The sequence below is a fragment of the Schistocerca cancellata genome, chromosome 1 (genome assembly GCF_023864275.1).
Source record: "Schistocerca cancellata isolate TAMUIC-IGC-003103 chromosome 1, iqSchCanc2.1, whole genome shotgun sequence".
NCBI lineage: Eukaryota > Metazoa > Arthropoda > Insecta > Orthoptera > Acrididae > Schistocerca > Schistocerca cancellata.
Window position 1 is genome coordinate 554,621,001 of NC_064626.1, and position 15,099 is coordinate 554,636,099.

The window sequence follows — 15,099 nt, forward strand, 5'->3', positions numbered from 1 at the left end:
TTGTACTGTGAAATTAAAAGAATCTTAATCTACTGATTCACAGGACATGGAGGGCTGATACAGTGTGTAGTCCAGTTTTGCAAAACACTTATTTACATTACCTCCATTCACCTGCAGTGACAAAATCAATCTCATTTTGGGGGACCTCTGTTATTGTTACCAGTGTCCGGTAGCATCTGTATAAGTACTTATGGTTTTGAAATCAGTGACACAGAAAGGAACTTGTATAAAGTCTGGAACACATCACCACCAACACCACCACCCCAATCTGTGTTATCAGACAGAGCTGACCATGTCTCAACAACTTTTTCTAGGGTTATATTCATCATTTTTATGAATAAATCAAGACAAAGTGATAATAGTATACATACATCTACACTGCCTGACAGAAAAGTGAAACACCCAGAAGGGGAGAAGGGAATAAAATGAAGCTTCATGGATTGAGAGAGTATGTAATATTATTTCAGCGATTACAAACTAGAATTAAATTTACAAATAACTTTGCAGTACGAGTTCACTTATCAATATGATGTTGCACCCTCTCTGGCCTGGATGCATGTGCTGATTTGCTTGGGAAGCATCTCATAAAGCTGTTGAATCACCTTCTGAGGCAAGCTGGCCCACAGCAGTCATAACTGAACCTTGATACCCTGGGTTGGAGTTGATGCCCGAACTGGTCTCACACATTCTATCAGGGACAGATCTGGGGATCTTGCTGGACACAGGAGTACCTCAACATCATACAGTCAGTTCACAGAGATGTGTGCTGTACGTGGATGATCATTGTCCTGTTAAAGAAAAACACCACGGTACTGTTGTCAGAGAGGTAACACACAGGACACCCACAATGTACTGTTGTGCAATCAGTGTTCAGCCATGCACTGGTATTGTACCAAATGACTTCCCACGCCACAATGTCAGGAGTAACACATCTATGCCTCTGCAAAACATTGGAAGAATGAGACTTCTCCTCAGGTCATCAGCATACTCACTGATGATAGATCCTGTTCATACAAAATCACAATTCATTGCTGAACATAATGTGACACTTCATCAGTGGTCCATGCTTCCTGGCAAAGGCACCACACTAACCACAGTCCTTTGTGATGTGCTGTTAAGGTCTCCAACCAATGCTGCAGGATGACACACAATATTGCAGAGAGTCCATTACTTATTCTAGGAGGACACATACAGATATGAAGGGGTTATGATGTGTTTGGCGCATGGTGTGGCAATCTTCCTTTATGGTGGCCAAACATGGTCAATTGGAAATTCGATGATGATTATGCCAGCCCATACAGTCCAACATCCAACCACTGTCACATCCGAATGCCTCACAAATCTGGATATTGCACGATTCCACTAATCAGTCAAATGGAGAACCACAATGAGGCCTCTTTCAAACTGTGAAGGGTGCTGATAGCATAGTCTCATAAGAGATGGGACATCTCTGTGTCCACAGTAATTACTTGACAGCTGATAATGTTCATGGCTCTTATAGACCTTACAAAGCCAGGTAATAACACTAACCATAAACAACACTAACGCACTCTGGTGGCCATTTATCTGTCGGAGAGAATTTCAACTCTAATCAATCCAGTGGTGTGTATGTGTATGACATTAAATGGACATCCAACCATTTCTTCTTGTTGCTTCACTTTTTGTAAGGCAGTGTACGAAAATTCAGAGCTCATCAAAAGTATTAGAAAATTTTCTGAATGCCATTATAAAGATGGTCTCCCTTGTCATTACACTTTTACATACCTTTCGAATTTCATTCATGTCCCAAGGAACATCAATACCAAGTTCTTCTGCCCTACAAAAAGGAAAAAAGATAAGATTATGGTGAAATAAAACCCTATAAACATTTTGCTTAAGAGAATCTGATTATTATAAATGGCCCTTACCCTTCAATCAGTTTACAAAGTCCCTCACACAAATGCCGGTTGAGCATGAGATTCAGAAAGGGTTTTTCAATGCTTTCAGACCCTTTAAAAACATTCCATGGTACTGAGATAACCATAGCAGCTACAAACTTCTTCCGCGCTGCCAATTCTTCTGCAGCCAAGTAATTTCCAAGGATTAATCTGTATTATGAACAAAACATGATATCAATTGAATAATGTATGTCTGTCTGAAAACTTTGAAGCAATAAATATTAATGATAAGAATTAGGCTAAAACAACAAATCTTTTATGAGAATTGTGAACAAAAGGTTGCATTAAAGATAATTGTTATTTTAATGGATTTTGTGTTAAGTCACAGTAATCATACTACAACAATACTGGAAAAATCAATGACTTCTGAACATTCACATTACCTCCAAAGTAACGTTATCATTGGATTGGAATCAACTCAAGTTTTACTCTCCTTTTAGAATGCTAATACACTGACTGCATGGACATAACAAAAATGTAAATACGAAGGTTGTTCAGTAATTACATGGACAAATATATATAGTGAAAGCAACACCTAATGCACAGAATTTAAAGTTTGTACATGTTACTTGGCAATCTCGAAAAGAGTGGTAGTCATTTGTTCAATTAATATTTATGTAAACCTAATGTCTAATGTTAATAGTTATGATGACATGTCTCCTTGAAGAAAGTAATTTGAAGAACAGCATTCTGAAATCCAATTTTTATCCTTCAGAAATTGTAGTCATCAACAATTCTCACTCAGATTAATAAACAATGTGGAAGTTGTTGCATCAGTTGTGCGAGTTTTTACGTGGGGATGGAAAAGCTAAAAAGTGGCTGCAATAGTGTAACTGACAAGCACCACTCTGTCCATATGGTACAAGCATAGGCTTTGACACTGCAAGTAGATTAGATTAGATTAGATTAAATTAATACTTGTTCCATAGATCATGAATACGACACTTTGTAATGATGTGGAACGTGTCAGGTTAATAAAAGATGTCTGTACAAGATATTACATTACACAAAATATTGCATGACACTAATGTTTAAGTTGGTTTTTTTTCCCCTCCCTTAATTTATATCTAAAAATTCAGCCAATGAGTAGAAGGAGGTGTCATCTAGAAATTCTTGTGATTTATTTTTAAATGTTGGTTGGCTATCTGTCAGGCTTTTGATGCTGTTTGGTAGGTGACCAAAGACTTTTGTGGCAACATAATTTACCCCTTTCTGTGCCAAAGTCAGATTTAACCCTGCATAGTGATCATCCTTTCTCCTGGTGTTATAGCTATGCACACTGTTATTGCTTTTGAACTGGGTTGGATTATTAACAACAAATTTCATAAGTGAATATATATATACTGTGAGGTTACTGTGAGGATCCCTAGTTCTTATTGATTCACTTATCCAAGAAGACCAATGAGTTACAGTTGAAAAAATTACTCCAAAATATCAAGCAAATGTTAGCACAACTCATTCCATTAGTCAAAACAAATTGAACTACATTAACATTTGTGCAAAGCAGGTTTCCAGAGAACTTATTACTGATCAAAAAGAAGAGATATATCACTTGTGCATTGAACTCAAAGACCATTTCAGTACTGAAGGTTATGCATTTTCGTACAGGATTTTAACTTGTCATTAAACTTGGATACATAATTTTCAGCCAGAGTCCACGCATCAACGTATATAGTGGAAGCACCCTGAATTATCTGCCCATAAGAAATTCAAAATGTGACTATCAGCTGGTAAGATCTTGTTAATCATTTTTTTGTAGTGCACATGGTCCAATTTTCTGCGATTTTTTGGAGGAACAATCCACTATCAACAGCTTGTACTGCTCAGGCATGATAGAGAACAAAGTCAAGCCATCACTGAAGAGGAAATGTACGGGATGGCAGAAGAAGACTGCTTCTTCTTCATCTACATCTAAACTCTGCAGTAACCATGAGGTGCATGGCAGATGGTACGCCCCATTGTACCAGTCATTAGGGTTTCTTCCAGTTCCATTCACATATGGAGTATGGGAAAAATGACACAACTGACACTGGAAACTATTGGCACTAATGGAAAACCTGTGTTGAAGCTAATAATTATATCCCAAAGACAAGAAATTAGGTTGGATCGCAATATGGAAAAATAAAACTATGTCATGTTCTACAATCTACTATATGGTCACTTTGGGAATAACTGAAATAATTATATACTCAATCCAGTAGTATCAATTTCAATTCAACAAAATGCTTAAGGTTAAAACACAGTGATGACAGTATTCAGATTTCTGAATGTATTTAGCAATATTTGGTCCTTAACAAGAATTTGTTTCACAATAATGACCATCTGATACTACAACTTTATGAAAGATATGTGCATTTTAGGTCATATTAATTTATTCTGTACACAGTATTCAATATCTTGATTTTTTAGGCTTCCTACAAATCTGGAATGTACACTCTGAAATATCCATGTAACAAAATCCAAGCAAGTTATGTTTTAAAATGTCTGTTTCTTGGAGACAATAAGGAATAGAATAACAGAAATATCACACACACTTGAGTTAATCATATTTAAATTAATATCTAAGATGAAAGATTGTGTGTATAACAGAACATGCACTTTATGATGGGAAGTCAGAAGAACACTGACTTGTGTTACAACCATTGTTCTAAAGGCCATTTTTCCTTGACGCCGGAGAGTATATATTATACTGTCCTCAGGGGCCCCAGTACTCAATCTTCCCCATTCCGTTCCCTCCCTCACAACCCTCCCCCACACATCACTCCTCTTCTCCTAGTATTTACGATGAGTTTGTCTATTTTTTTAAATTATGAAAGCAGAAAAACTCAATGACAACTGTAAAATGTGAACTTTCACGACTGGAAATGTCACAGTTAATAAAATGTTCTGGGCTATTATGCCATGGTCGAATGGATTTCACTACAACAAAAGTGAGGCATCATAAGAATATTAATGGACAGAGCAAGGGAAATCTGTGAACCGGAGCTGCTTGATGCAGAATTAAAACATCTCATCAACGCATTCCTCAAGAATGATTATTTGTTCACTGAGATGAAAGGAGCATTTAAGACCACTGCGTAGAAATTACAGCGATGCTCAAGAGCTGGTGAAATTAAAAGTTTTCCTGCCATTTATTAAGGATGTGACTGGCCGCGTAGGAATAATCCTGAAAAAGTGGAACATCGCAGTAATCTACACACCTACATGGAAGATACAAGATCACCTGGCCAAGGATGCTAGCCAACCACTGGAAAAAGCTGGAATTTATAGGATTCCATGTAATTGTGTGGAGGTTTACATGGTACTACAAAAAGAACTGTCAGAAAATGACTTTAAGAGAACAAGCGTGACTGCAGAAGAGGGGAGACTGACAGATCAGCTGTTGTGCAACATGCCTCACAGCCAGGAGACCACAACTTTCATTTTGATAGGACTCAGGTACTGGCAGCCACAAGTGGATACCATGAAAGACTATACAGAGAGGCCATAGAGATTGCAAAACACCCCAGAAATTTCAATAGGAAGGAGGAGGGCATGAAATTGAATGACATTTGGATTTCGGTGCTGAAGAAGATGTGTACCAGTCTTCCACGACGGGATGATAGCAACAGCGGATGATGGCAGTCGATAACAGCCAATTATGCTTGCATATTCAAAACATGTGACATCACGCCACTGCGCGGAACCTCGGGATGTGGAATTTTACTGTAGTCAGCAGCAAGCAAGAGTGTGAATCGGACAGCCAACAAAGCTTTGATCCCCCTTGAAAATCTCCTCTGCAGATGGGGATGAAATACCGGGTTTTAAGGTGAAATCCATTCGACCGTGGCATAACAGCCGGAAACATTTTATTAATTGTGACAATGACAACTGCATATTTCATGATATTTTCAATGTCTGTATAATAATGTAATCTCTATTAACTCTTTGAGTGTGGTGAACTATCACAGCAGCTGAAGTGTGCCACACTTACATTACTGTTTGCTGTTAGAGCAGTTCAGTAGTGATGCGCCTCTGGTGTGACTGAATGCTGATGAAGTTTTGACACAGACAGTTTTGGTAAATTACAGGCTTTGTTTGATTGGAGCACCACTGCTCTAAACCCAACAGAAGGTGTTTCAATGTACACTAAACAGCATAGTTGTCTCAGTATTGGCATTTTTGGTGGACCTGCCCCAAACTTTATAGTTTGTTATAAATCCAATCAGTAGTTGCAGGGGCAACAGTCTGGATGATTGACTGATCTGGCCTTGTAACACTAACCAAAACGGCCTTGCTGTTCTGGTACTGCGAACAGCTGAAAGCAAGGGGAAACTACGGCCGTAATTTTTCCCGAGGGCATGCAGCTTTACTGTATGGTTAAATGATGATGGCGTCCTCTTGGGTAAAACATTCCGGAGGTAAAATAGTCCCCCATTCGGATCTCCGGGCAAGGACTACTCAAGAGGATGTCGTTATCAGGAGAAAGAAAACTGGCGTTCTACAGATCGGAGCGTGGAATGTCAGATCCCTTAATCGGGCAGGTAGGTTAGAAAATTTAAAACGGGAACTGGATAGGTTAAAGTTAGATATAGTGGGAATTAGTGAAGTTCGGTGGCAGGAGGAACAAGACTTCTGGTCAGGTGAATACAGGGTTTTAAACACAAAATCAAATAGGGGTAATGCAGGAGTAGGTTTAATAATGAATAGGAAAATAGGAATGCGGGTAAGCTACTACAAACAGCATAGTGAACGCATTATTGTGACCAAGATAGATACGAAGCCCACACCTACCACAGTAGTACAAGTTTATATGCCAACTAGCTCTGCAGATGACGAAGAAATTGAAGAAATGTATGGTGAAATAAAAGAAATTATTCAGATAGTGAAGGGAGATGAAAATTTAATAGTCATGGGTGACTGGAATTCGTCAGTAGGAAAAGGGAGAGAAGGAAACGTAGTAGGTGAATATGGATTGGGGGTAAGAAACGAAAGAGGAAGCCGCCTGGTAGAATTTTGCACAGAGCACAACTTAATCATAGCTAACACTTGGTTCAAGAATCATAAAAGAAGATTGTATACATGGAAGAAGCCTGAAGATACTAAAAGGTATCAGATAGACTATATAATGGTAAGACAGAGATTTAGGAACCAGGTTTTAAATTGTAAGACATTTCCAGGGGCAGATGTGGACTCTGACCACAATCTATTGGTAGATTAAAACTGAAGAAACTGCAAAAAGGTGGGACTTTAAGGAGATGGGACCTGGATAAACTGACAAAACCAGAGGTTGCACAGAGTTTCAGGGAGAGCATAAGGGAACAATTGACAGTAATGGGAGAAAGAAATACAGTAGAAGAAGAATGGGTAGCTTTGAGGGATGAAGTAGTGAAGGCAGCAGAGGAACAAGTAGGTAAAAAGATGAGGGCTAGTAGAAATCCTTGGGTAACAGAAGAAATATTGAATTTAATTGATGAAAGGAGAAAATATAAAAATACAGTAAATGAAGTAGGCAAAAAGGAATACAAACGTCTCAAAAATGGGATCGACAGGAAGTGCAAAATGGCTAAGCAGGGATGGCTAGAGGACAAATGTAAGGATGTAGAGGCTTATCTCACTAGGGGTAAGATAGATACTGCCTACAGGAAAATTAGAGAGACCTTTGGAGAAAAGAGAACCACTTGTATGAATATCAAGAGCTCAGATGGAAACACAGTTCTAAGCAAAGAAGGGAAAGCAGAAAGGTGGAAGGAGTATATAGAGGGTCTATACAAGGGCGATGTACTTGAGGACAATATTACAGAAATGGAAGAGGATGTAGATGAAGATGAAATGGGAGATACGATACTGCGTGAAGAGTTTGACAGAGCACTGAAAGACCTGAGTCGATACAAAGCTCCGGGAGTAGACAACATTCCATTAGAACTACTGAAAGCCTTGGGAGAGCCAGTCCTGACAAAACTCCACCATCTGGTGAGCAAGATGTATGAGACAGGCGAAATACCCTCAGACTTCAAGAAGAATATAATAATTCCAATCCCAAAGAAAGCAGGTGTTGACAGATGTGAAAATTACCGAACTATCAGTTTAATAAGTCACAGCTGCAAAATACTAACGTGAATTCTTTACAGACGAATGGAAAAACTAGTAGAAGCCGACCTCGGGGAAGATCAGTTTGGATTCCATAGAAATATTGGAACACGTGAGGCAATACTGACCCTATGACTTATCTTAGAAGCTAGATTAAGGAAAGGCAAACCTACGTTTCTAGCATTTGTCGACTTAGAGAAAGCTTTTGACAATGTTGACTGGAATACTCTCTCTCAAATTCTGAAGGTGGCACGGGTAAAATACAGGGAGCGAAAAGCTATTTACAGTTTTTACAGAAACCAGATGGCAGTTATAAGAGTCGAGGGGTATGATAGGGAAGCAGTGGTTGGGAAGGGAGTGAGACAGGGTTGTAGCCTCTCCCCGATGTTATTCAATCTGTATATTGAGCAAGCAGTGAAGGAAACAAAAGAAAAATTCAGAGTAGGTATTAAAATCCACGGAGAAGAAATAAAAGCTTTGAGGTTCGCTGATGACACTGTAATTCTGTCAGAAACAGCAAAGGACTTGGAAGAGCAGTTGAACGGAATAGACAGTGTCTTGAAAGGAGGATATAAGATGAACATCAACAAAAGCAAAATGAGAATAATGGAATGTAGTCGAATTAAGTCGGGTGATGCTGATGGAATTAGATTAGGAAATGAGGCACTTAAAGTAGTAAAGGAGTTTTGCTATTTGGGGAGCAAAATAACTGATGATGGTCGAAGTTGAGAGGATATAAAATGTAGACTGGCAATGGCAAGGAAAGCATTTCTGAAGAAGAGAAATTTGTTAACATCGAGTATAGGTTTAAGTGTCAGGAAGTTGTTTCTGAAAGTATTTGTATGGAGTGTAGCCATGTATGGAAGTGAAACGTGGACGATAAATAGTTTGGAAAAGAAGAGAATAGAAGCTTTCGAAATGTGGTGCTACAGAAGAATGCTGAAGATTAGATGGGTAGATCACATAGCTAATGAGGAAGTATTGAATAGGTTTGGGGAGAAGAGAAGTTTGTGGCACAACTTGACTAGAAGAAGGGATCGGTTGGTAGGACATGTTCTGAGGCATCAGGGGATCACCAGTTTAGTATTGGAGGGCAGCGTGGAGGTTAAAAATGATAGAGGGAGACCAAGAGATGAATACACTAAGCAGATTCAGAAGGATGTAGGTTGCAGTAGGTACTGGAAGATGATGAAGCTTGCACAGGATAGAGTAGCATGGAGAGCTACATCAAACCAGTCTCAGGACTGAAGACCACCACCACAACAACAACAACAACAACAACAACAACAACATAAATCCAACAGATGCCGGTTCAGCATACAGTACAGGGATTCATTGTCAGTTCGATGACAGCACCTTCAGCAGCATTTTACAACAGTTTGTAGTTTGTCATAAGTATAATGGACGATGTTTCAAAATACAGCTTGTGATTTCTGTCAATTCTACATCTTCATATTCTGCTGCAGTGTTGTTATACACTCCAGTAAATAAATAGTGTAAATAGATACTTCTTACTCCCAGTATCAGTTCCAAACTCAGAACAAAACACAAAGCCAAAAAGTGGCAAGCACTTTGGAAGAACAAAGAACTCAATGCATGGTGAGAAATGTGATGAAGTAGCACTTGAGACATGGCCACCAAGCCTTGCATATGACAGTCAAAGGGTTAAATATCATTCAATTTATAGCAAGTTTAATGATAGCTGAGTACGACAGTTTTGTAATATCAGACTACACCTTTTATTCTATAATCCTATCAACCAATTACAGATTAACTTCACCCTCAGGTTGAAAAAACAGGATGAGAATAAAAAAGATATATGTATGTAATCCTCTGACATTTTGAAATATATTGATAACCTTGCCACAGTCATTATTCACAGACAGTATCTGAGTCATCTCTTCTACAAACTGATCTTCCATGCCATTGCTTCTTCTATCCAATAAACCTGTTAACCAGCCACCTATCAGCACTCCACTGGTCACCTTATATCACCCCGACCTTAAGATGCTCTACCACTTCCTTCACCAGGACTTCAGCTACCTCTTGTCATGACTCAAGGTAAGGGATATCCTACCAGCATCATATAAAGTACTTTTCCACTGCCCACCCAATTTACAGAGTTGTCCACCCCTACTCCAGTCCTGCACCCCGTGACTCATTCTCTTGTGGTCAAACCATGTGCAAAACCAGTCTCATACACATCCACCATCTCTATAACAGTCCAGTCACAGACATTTCCTACCCTTTAAAAGGCAGGGCCACATGTGAAAACAGCCACATTATATAGTAGCTATGCTGCAACTACTGTGCAGCATTTTATGCATGCTTGACAAGCAATCAACTGTCTACTCACATGAATGACCACGGCCAAACAGTGGAAAACTAGAAACTTGACCATTCAGTCGCCAAGCATGCTATGAACCACAATACAAATGAGTTCAACAGCTGCTTCACTGTGTGAGCAACATGAGTACTCTCTTCCAGCACAAGTTCTTCTGAACTATGCAGGTGGAAATTGTCTCTCCAGCATATACAACACTCTTGCAGTCCCTCTGGCACAACCTTCTGCTAACATGTTTCCCACTGCGTCACCTAACCTTTTCCCTTCACTCTTTTGTCCCCACCAATCCTTCACCATCCAGATTGTGTAATGCCTTTTTCTACCGCTCTTCCCCTCCCCCCTCCTCTCCATGCAGGCATATTCTTTCTCCCCACTTTTCCACCCCTTCCCTTTCTCTTTTCCTTCCCTACCTCCCACTTCATCTCCACCCTTGTATCCTCCACCCCATCCCCCCCCCCCCTCCCTGTCTCTACCTACTACATGCTCCAGCAATCTTGTTGTGCAGCCATTGATTTGTTTGTTTAAATACCTGCCTCACACCATCTTAGTACTCCTTCCTTCACTAGTACATCCTTCCTTACCCCCACCCCATCTCCATCTGCTCAGGCAACTATCCTCAATAATCTACATATGTACTCTGCAAATCACCATGAAATGCATGGCAGAGGGTACATCCCACTCTACTAGTTATCATGGTTTCTTCCCATTCCATTCATGTGTGGAGCACAAGAAGAATGATTCTTTGAATGTCTCTGTGCATGCAGAATTATTGTAATCTTATCCTCACGATCCCTATGTGAGTGACATGTAGGGGCTCATAGTATATTCCTAAGAGTTAGCATTTAAAGCTGGTTCTTGAAACTTTATTAACAGACTTTCTCAGGATAGTTTACATCTATCTCCTACAGTCTCCCAGTTCAGTTCCTTCAGCATCTCTGTGACACTCTCCCATGAATCAAACAAACCTGTGACCATTTATGCTGCCCTTCTCGGTATACATTCAATATCCCCTGTTAGTCCTATTTGGTATGCGTTCCACACACTTAAGCAATATCCTAGAACTGGTTGCACAAGTGATTTGCACGCAATCTCCTTTGTAGACTGATTGCAGGTCCCAAGTATTCTACCGATCAACAGTCAACTTTGCCATGGCCCCTGATGCAAACATTTGGATGTCTGTGTGGTCATGTGTTCACTTTTGCTAGAGAAAGAGCAAGTCCTCAAAGCTAGTGTAAATACTATATTTTGTTGAGTATTCCTATGCACCACACATCAGTCAACTGTGTGTGAGTGGTTGCCTTTCCTTTAGTTTACATATTAATCAACTAATAAGATGTATATTAACAGATGCTCTGCCTTAATAAGTACACCCATTTCAATTCAATATACAATAGAATTAAAATGCTTGCAAGTATAGTGACACTTTTATTCCACAAATCCTTTCACAATGCAACCATAAATTTTGTGTCTGCCAACATTTCTCCCTTGACACCTGCTGAATTTCAGAAGGGGTTACGTAGCCAAAGACAGTCACAGCACCTGGTGCATTTTTGTCCCCTTACAATTGTCACCATCAATGCAGACACAAAATAATAGCCCATATTCACAACTTTATGGAGTCAATGCCAGTCGGATGCATTCCTTATCCTCTTACAATACTTTGCTAATAACTACAAGGCTACTAATGCAGAAACAATGGCTGAACCCACAACAGGTAGCCCATGTTTGTCCGTGTTTGTTGCACAGAATTTGATTTGTCTGTGATGTCATTGTACCAGTTTAGGCACTTGTGTGTGATTTTTATTAATTACAAAAAATACAGGAAAGGCAACCACTCACCTATAGTGGATCAGTGCATGGAGCACAGAAACCCATAGCAGAAAACAGCATTCACACTAGCTCTTTTTTTAACAACAGTACATGCATGCACACACACACAATCACACAGACACCCAAATGCACATTGCCATGGTCGTGATATGAAAAAGAGGTAGGGCTCAAAAGCTAGTGTGAATTCTATTTTCTGTGCTCCACGCATCAATCCACTACATGTGATTCCCTTTCCTTTATTTTGCGTACTGTTCCATCCAGGAATTTTCATTATTGTTATAAATTAGCTTCGTATAAATTTATAAATTGGTATAGTATGGAAATGATTGTAGTCAGGACATTGATTCATGTGTCATTGTAAAGAAGTTGTGGAGCACTACTGGGACCCAAAGTAAGACAATAATAATATTTGCCAAAATATAAGTGAAAATCTGGTATTAAATTGAAAATTACAACATGATTAAAGATATTGTCCCAGTTAACTGGTAAATAAGCTCCAAATTATAGAAAAATCAAGTCAAAGGAATGCTTACATCAAACAGAATCCAAAGAGCTTAAAAAGTCCAGTCCCGAGTGAATGCGAGAGCTAGGGCCGTGTCGAAAATGAAATGAAAAAATGCCACAAAGTGATTACGTAACTGGATCATTGGGCATACTGCAACAGTCCGAACCTGTGATTTATCTATTCTGGATAACTACTGTATTACACAGATAATTAAATTACTAATACCAAACGCATGTTTCATTTTATCCTGAACTTTTCATGAAAATTCTACTGTGGACCCAAAATATGCAAACAGACTTTTTTCACACAGATGAAATATAACAAACAGTGGAGACAGAAGGGAATTGCCAATAAACTGGGAGGAAGCAATAAATTCCAGTGGTCAATCACAGCATTTATTATTAGCAGAAAAACTTACTGATTCCAACTAGTGGCACAAAATATATCTTCAAAGGAACAGAAGAGAGGAGCATGAAAAATTAAAACATGATGCACACACAAGAAGATATGTACAAAATGTTCAACATCCTACATCACTAATGTGTCCAGTCTGCCATCACAATCACATGAAATGTCTACATGCATCCTCACCTATTAATCGCAATACATTAGCATCAAGTCACTTAGTGGCCAGCAGCCCATTGCCTGACATGTATGTCCTTAGCAAAGAGGATGATGCTGTCTGCTGGCATGATAAGGAGAGAACTGCATCTTTTCATTGGAGGTGCCAACTCCAGAGTAATTAACATCTAATCTTTCATGCTTGCTAAACACTTTCAAATGTACCAGTCAATGAGTTTACCTCCTTGTCCCATTAAAAAAATTAATAAATAATGTATATTTTTGCAGCAGTGGTTTCCTAATATCAGCTTTTACTTCAAGTAATCTTTTCTTAACTCTCTGATTATGGTTGTTGTTGGTTTGCCTTGAGTGGTCTAACACCCGTCAATAATCAAACTGGTTAATAGGACAGGAGGGCCACTATACAATTAGTGACCAGAATGGTGTTAGTAACAAAGAATACCACAACAGCAGCAACAACAAAAGAGGCTCAATTTATGATAAGTGCTTAAAAACTGTGAAGCATCAATGAAGAAAGGAAACCATTACATTATAGCAGGTAGAGGAAATTAAGTTTACGGGGTAAAAGTAGGCAAGCCACAAGGGTACTAACAGAGGCTTTAGAGAAAGTGACAAAAGCAAGGATGTTTCTCATTTGCATTCTATACAGGCGTTCTTTTATAGAGGACTTTTGGGTGTATAAAGAAATATGTCAATAAACAGAAAATTTAATGTGATTTTCAGCAGTTTCCATTATGCCAATCTTATAGGAACAAGGAGTTCTACAACAGTCCATTACACCAGGAACGCGCTGCACAGAATTTATAATATATGCAAATGATATATCTGTAGCAGTTAGTGACAATGAAGTTACATATGCATACAAATTCAAGAGAAGAGCTGGAAGAGAGAGTTTCTCTAAACACAACTCTTCCAAAACATGATTCAGTCATACCAACTTAATTATAAAACCTAAAAACATACTTGCAGTTTAATACAAACAAAACAGCTAAATCAAATGATGTCACTCTTGAGGTTGGGGACGCACTTTTAGGTGGTGTGCACTGTAATAAATACTGGGGTGGTATTGTCGACAGGTTCATTATTAGGGAGAACCATAAAAATAAAATCTGCTAATAAGTTAAGTCCTAGTGCATTCCTAATAAGGGAAATGTCAAAAGTTGTAAATGCAGGTGCACTAGAGATGATGTACTATGGCTTGATCTACCAACACCTATCATATCGCATTCTAATAAGGGGATATGTTGTAGATACTAATATTCTAAAATTGGTGAAACTATAGAAGAAATGTAGTTAGGTACATGGCTAATTTACCGACAAAACAAGCCTGCAAAAAATCATTCAGAGAACTAAATGTATAAACTGTTCTTGCCCATATATGTTAAAATAGACTGTATTGCTTTGTTGAACTGGGATACACACAATTACAACACAAGATGCAGGAATGTTTATAACTTGCAAGAAGAAGTCTTCATATAACGGAGACGATTTGGTGAACAGTGGTCACTTTTTCACAATCAACTTTCAGACAGCATAAAAAACAAAGAGGACAGTAAGCAAGTGCTGGTGAGTACGTGTTTAAGGAGACCAAGCATCAAAGGCCATAAGTCTCCCATTGATCCCCAGGATCGAAGCAGTGTACTCAATCTGTCTGTGTATAAAGTAAATTATATGTGCAAGAATGTCTGAGGTGGAACATGGGAACCAGTCTAGTATTCACTTTGTGGGATGTGGGAAACCATCTAAAAATCACATCCAGGCTGGCTGTCACAATGACCCCTCATCATTAATCCACCAGACAGATTTGAGCCGGGGACTGGCATATCTCTTCA

At 39.0% G+C, this 15,099-nt stretch overlaps 1 protein-coding gene across 3 annotated transcripts in view; it reads right to left on the bottom strand.

The window, feature by feature from the left end:
* LOC126180574 (phospholipase ABHD3) overlaps positions 1-15,099 on the bottom strand; it is an 87,089-nt gene that overhangs the window by 52,235 nt on the left and 19,755 nt on the right. For all 3 annotated transcript variants that reach the window (XR_007536689.1, XR_007536688.1, XM_049924705.1), the window contains exons 5-6: positions 1,908-2,087; positions 1,765-1,816 (exon numbers count right to left, since the gene is read on the bottom strand). Coding sequence is in view for 1 of the 3 variants with exons in the window: in XM_049924705.1 (XP_049780662.1) it covers positions 1,765-1,816; positions 1,908-2,087 (232 nt within the window). In the remaining 2 variants the exon portion in view is untranslated. The remainder of the gene's footprint in view (positions 1-1,764; positions 1,817-1,907; positions 2,088-15,099) is intronic.